General features: G+C 51.5%; 1 protein-coding gene across 4 annotated transcripts in view; it reads left to right on the top strand.

The window, feature by feature from the left end:
• Positions 1-676: 676 nt before the first annotated feature.
• Positions 677-6,000, top strand: part of P3H2 (prolyl 3-hydroxylase 2) — a 73,104-nt gene continuing 67,780 nt past the window's right edge. For all 4 annotated transcript variants that reach the window (XR_003992811.1, XR_003992809.1, XR_003992810.1 and 1 more), the window contains exon 1: positions 677-1,664. Coding sequence is in view for 1 of the 4 variants with exons in the window: in XM_030495734.1 (XP_030351594.1) it covers positions 1,212-1,664 (453 nt within the window). In the remaining 3 variants the exon portion in view is untranslated. The remainder of the gene's footprint in view (positions 1,665-6,000) is intronic.

The raw sequence follows: 6,000 nt of genomic DNA, 5'->3' as shown, positions 1-6,000 counted from the left end.
GTGCTGTATGCACAGGATTTGAAGTCTTTGAGCCCAGAACAGCTTACAGTAAAACATCTAATGGGATTCAGGATCTGCCCATTCCTTCTCACACAGGAACAGCTGATTTCAGCCAAATTAACCATATCAATATGAAAGAAAACCTTCTTGCAGACAGGTGTTCAACACTGAGGTTATTTGAAATGCCAACTAAGATGTTTTTTTCATGTGTCACTAGGCTGCATTGCCAAATGTCACAAGAAGGCCTTAAAATTCATGCAAAAAAAGAAAAAAAAAAAAAAAGTAACATTTTTGCAGGACAACGCTTTGCAGCACTGGAGGAAGAAAACTTGGAGCAAGTGAGACAAGCACACTGCTGGAAGCTGAAAAAGCTTCACCAGCCACTCACCGTGCCCATCCCAGATGATTTATTTGCAGGATTCCCAGCGGCGGGATGCTGCCGGGACAAGCGAGGTAAGGGTGGAGAACCCAATGAAAAATGGCTCCGAGCAACAGCAACTGGCTGTCCCCAGAGGGGGACAAATAAAGCATCTTGCTAATAACGACGCCAGCCAGGGGGACGTGGGGAAGCAGGAGGAGGTGTGGGGCACGGAAGGGAAAAGAGGGAGGAAAGGCTTTTGCTGCCATTTAAATCACGGCGGGGCTATGTAAATTTCACGACGTCATTTAAAAAGCCCTGCTCCGCGGGCGAGCCGGGCAGCGGGGATGCTCCGAGCGGCGCCCGCCCTGCGCCACCGCTCGCCGCGGGGAGGGCCGGGGCCGGGGCGGTGGCGCGGGCGGGGCGGGGCGGGCCGGGCCGGGCTGATGGCGCGGGGCCCTTTAAGAGGTGCCGGCAGCGCGGGAGGGCGGCACAGGGCCGGGCGTGCATGGAGCCGGGCCGCGGCCCCGCCACCGCATAGGCAGAGCCGCAGCGGAGCCCCGCGCTCGGACCCCGGACCCCGCTGCACCGAGGACAGTTGCACGGTGCCCCGTTCCCACTGTGCGGACGCCCGGACACTTTCGCACCGTGATTCATTGTACGGTGTCCGGCTCCCGTTGCACGGACCCCACCGCGGCGGACTCCACTGTGCGGACCCCCGGACCCTACTGCCCCGCCCCCGGTTGCAGCCCGCCTCCGGACCCTACCGCACCAAGCCCCGCTACACGGTGCCCGCACCCGTCGTAGCACCGGATCCCCGGTCCCCATCGCACGGCCCGCCGGTGCGGCGGGCATGGCATCCGGGAGCCGGCCCTGGGGGGCCCTGCTGCTGCTGCCGCTGCTGTTGCCGGCGGAGTGCCGGGCCGGCGGCGGGTGCATGGGGGAAGGCGGCCCGCTGGAGCCCTTCGACGCGCTGTACGCCACCGGCGTGGAGGCGTACTACAGTGGAGACTTCTCGGGCGCGGCGCGGTGCCTGGAGCGGGCGCTGCGCAGCCGGCGGTTGCTGCGGGATGTGCGGTTGCGATGCCGGCGGCTCTGCCGCGGGCAGGTGCGGTTGGTGGCGCCGGGACCGGGTGCGGGCGGAGACCTGTCCTTCTTCGGCTCGGTGCTGCGGCGCGCCGGCTGCGTACGGCGCTGCGAGGAACCGCGCCTGGGAGCCGCCTCCCGCCACCGCGCCGCCGAGGAGGTGCGCGCCGACTTCCAGCGCAGGGTGCCCTACAGCTACCTGCAGCGCGCCTACATCCAGGTAGGCACCGCCCGCCCCCCCGGCAGGGCTGTTCCCCGCACCGTACCTCCTGACCTCCTTCCAGAAGTTATCCGCTCCTCCATCCTTCCAAAGCATCCCGGGTGTGGTGCTCCCCTTCCATCTCTCTCAAGCTGCCCAGGTCTGGTCCTCTCTTCCATTCAGTGGTCATGGTCTGTTCCCAGAACAGAGCATCCCAGATGACAACTCGGATTCTGCCCTGCCATGGCTTACCTGTGCTTTTCATAGAATCACAGAATGGTTTGGGTTGGAAGGGACCTTAAAACTGATCCAGCTCCAACCTCCCTGCCACAGGCAGAGACACATTCCACTAGACCAAGTTGCTTAAAGCCCCATTCAACCTGGCCCTGAAGACTGCCAGGGATAGGGCAGCCACAGATTCTCTGAGCAACCTATGCCAGTGTCTTACCACCCTGACAGTGAAGAATTTTCCTAGTTTATTTTTTTGTTTTGGGGAGGGATGGCTTTGTTTGTCTTTTAGCTTAACAGTATAATTCGGAGAATGATCTGCCTTCAGTTTTCTGAAGGCCTCCAGAAGCCCCTCAGTAACACCCCAATGCCTTCTGCCAGAGGTTCCCTTTCAGACAAACTCAACTGATGCTCTGTTCCAGGAGCTGGGAGTGTGCACGAAGCTGAGAGGTCTAGAATCTCTGCTGCTGAGATCTGGTGGTCCTTATCCTGTTGTGTGATATGAAATGCTTTGCATAACACTGTATAGCCAGTAGTCAGCAGCCACTGACAACTTGAGTATCATCCTTTTATCCCAGTGACTTCTGCCTTGTAGCTGTTACCTTCCCTGAGGAAAATGGTGTTATTCATTCAACTTCCTTGCCAAAAAGAATCAGAAACCCCAACAACAACAATCACCTCACACCAGGATGGTTAATGGTATTTTTCTTTTTGTTCAAGATTTTGTGCTCTGTCAAGCCAGCTACCTGTAGTAAGACTTCCTGTTCATGACTAGTAAGGACAGCTACTGTGGGAATTTTACTTCATGCCAAGCTGGATGTTTAAAACCTTTCTGGAACATTTCCCTCTGGATTTCTGCTTTATTTGAGCACATTCATACCCTTTTAGTTGTTATAGGCAGCTTAGTAGGTGAAGACCTGCCCAGTGGAGCATGGGGAGGGTGATTATGCTGAAATCCATTTCTAGTTGGAGAAGGAAACATCTGTCCTAGGCAGTGCCAGTGCCTGTGGTGCAGTGCCTACACAGCAGCAGATCAAGGAGGCAAATCATTAGCTGCTGCATTTTAAAACCTTTTGGAAAGTCGCAGTGATGTTGTTTTTTTCTGTACTTCCTTTTCTGCCATCGCCTTAATGTTATTTTTACAAGTCAGGGACCAGAGCTGTATTGGCTTAAACTCTGGTGCCCATGTGCTGCATAGTTCCTGAAAGACATCCTGGAGTGAACTGGGACTATAATTTGGCTTGTATGTGATCCCAGTGAAGCTGGCAGAGTTTTCCTGCAGTCCTTTCCCTGAAAGATGCTCTATGTAATGCCACATCTGTGTACACACGTGTGCCATCTGTGGGAAGTGACACTAAATGTGTCATGCTAAAAAATGAAGTGATTTCTTCTCCTGAATTCAAAGCCTTCCCCAGAGTCATGAAGGTTTGCTCATGTCAAGATCATAAAAAAACCTTGAAATTATGGTATGGGTTTTTCTTTCGCATTTCAGTAAAATCAATATACCAAAATGCAGATGATTTTGAGGTATGGTCTGTTCTTCCATTTCTGTTTCTATTAGGTCTGAGGGGTTTATTTTCCTCATTTAAAAATGCCTTGTAAAGTTATCAAAGCGCTGTGCTGAAAACAGTCTTTTTTCTTATATGTGACTCATTTTAATTTGGTTTTGCAACATCTGGAGATTTTATATTCCTGCTAACACTTTGATTTTGCTGCTTTCTGATGAAGTAGCGGATGTTCTTGCTATCTGCATTGGTGCCTGGGATTTGGACACTGTAGTCAAGAGAAGATACTCTTTGAGTAGAGCTGTTTGTGGTTTTAATACCTTTTTCTTTAACCCTTTCTGATGCTTTTGGGTTTTGTAAGCAGCACTTTGATTGGCTTTGTTCTGCAGAGCAACCAGTTGTGGTTTGTCCACATCCTCCTCTTGCTGCTGCCAGTACATGAACTGTGTTCCTAGCATTGGTCTTTTGATCTGGCTCAACAAGTCTGTGTGCAGAAGAAAATACCCCACGTTGGATTTGCCTGCACTTGTGCAAAACACGAGGTCTAATGTCTAGCAGTTACATACACTCAGATGTGAACCATTCTGCCAAGGCTGAATGCCAAGGCTTTGGCATGTTCCCATAGGGCTGGGATGCACTGGCACATGCACCCTTCAGGAAGACCTGGGCTGCAGCATCTGCTTGGTGCTTTGTCTGAGAAGTGGAGCCTCAAAGCAGGGCTTGTGTGGAGCCCCCCTACCTTGCTGTGGGTGTGTATGGCTCCGGGGGTGGCCGTTTGACCCCCCTGTTTTGCCCCTTGAAACCAAAAAGGAAACGAGATGAGGTTTAACACCCTGCTGCGTATCCTGTCCGGCCCTCTCCAGGCTCCATGGGGAGGCGGGGATGCTGAGCAGTTGTGCAAGGTGCCGGCAGGGCTGGACAGAGGGCAAGGTTTGGTGGCATTTGTGGTTTGAGAGAGGAGGAGCAGCCTGGAATGTGCTTCCCACCTCCCACTCCTGCTGACCTCGTGCTTGTTTGTTTCTCAGGAGGGGAGAAACACATCCCTCCAGGAGGCAGTGACAGAACAAGGAGCAGATTAAAAAAATCGAAAGGTTTGGCTCTTGTGCAGTGCTTTGAAAAATGGTGCTGAATATACATGAGCTAATCCTTGCAACACTCTGGTGGGGTATGAAAAGCAAAGGCTTTTAGTCATGCTGGATAGATGCACAGGCCAAATATTGGCCAGCACTGTGTGTATCTCTGCTGCTTTGAGGCAGCAGAGCCACTCCATGAGCCCTGGGAGCAGGCTGAGGTCTCCTGCTGCCGCTGGTCTCTCACTGCAAAGCAAGCACCAGCACAGCCTGACTTAGTTGTGAATTAATCTCTGCAGTGAACTGGTAGAAAACTAGTGTTACAATTGGAGGTTTGGGACTTTCTTTGCTGTCTGCTGGACCATAGCAGCATCTGTGTTGCTCCTGCTTCTGAGATGATCGAGACACTCCTGCATGGAGCACAAAGGGGCAGGGAGGTGATGATGTGATTAAGTGAAATACCAATGGCATCCCTCTATAGGAACATGCCTTTAAATCCGTGTAATCCTACCAGTTCCCTGAATTATTTCCTAATTTCTTTCTCTGTACTTTTCTTAAATAGAAACAGTGGTCTTATGAAGACCACTCTTCTGTTTCACTGATGTGATCTGAGTGTTTTTGGTGACTCCAGCATGATGTGAGGGGAGACTGGTGCACTGCAGGACTGGGACAGCTTGTAGATTCAGCTGAAGGTTTCTATGGACTTTGGGCTCTGGATCAGACCTCTGAGGTTGACTGCAGTCTCTACAGAGACTAGGCAAATTGTATTGAACAAGCAGCCCAAGTCCAAATGTGCTTGAAAGTCTTTGCAGCTTCCACGTATGTCCTGTAAGTAGGAAGACAACTCCTTTTCCTAGGATAGCTAATGTTTCCAGGCAATTTAGAAATATATTTGGTACAGCTAGCTGAGGCAGTTAGAATGAGATGGATTTTGAAAAGATATGGAAACAGATAAGGTGATGAGAACATGTGATTTAACTCTTGTAGTGCATGTAGTGGGCTCTCCAGCCCACAAAGAAAAGGTCCTTCAGTGGGTTTCTGATGTCATGTCCCATGGGCAGAAGGCAGTTCGCCTTGTGCTGGAGGTTCTCTCCTGTGTGCTGCCTGGTTGGCCTTTGTCATTGAAACACCTTCTAGGCTCGGCAGGTGGTGGTGGGGAATCTCTTCACTCTCTTAAATATTTTGTTAATCACATCAGCCTCACTTTGCTGCCTTAGTCATCTTCTTTCTGATATAACCTGGCCTGCAGGCCATGATGTTTCTAACCCCCGTTTTTTTTGAGGGTTTTCTAGACTCGGTAGCTGTGCTGGGGCTTGCTGCGGATGGTTTGCCACCAATCTTGTTGGCAGAACATCACTTCCAGTCCCCGTTCAGACCCCTGAAAGTAATCTTGGTCCAAAAATAACAAGTAATCTGGAAAAGTTAATCACTGTATCAATTACAAAACCAGGTCTTGCCTCTTTTGTACCCTACTAACCCTTCCCTCAAGGTCTCTTTCCCTCGCCTCGTCTTGTTCCCAGCCACAGCATCCCCTGCCCCGTTTGATGGATTGAT

Source organism: Strigops habroptila, chromosome 8 (genome assembly GCF_004027225.2).
Source record: "Strigops habroptila isolate Jane chromosome 8, bStrHab1.2.pri, whole genome shotgun sequence".
Lineage (NCBI taxonomy): Eukaryota > Metazoa > Chordata > Aves > Psittaciformes > Psittacidae > Strigops > Strigops habroptila.
Note: the sequence above shows the minus strand (reverse complement) of the source record. Positions and strands in the feature narration are given on the sequence as shown.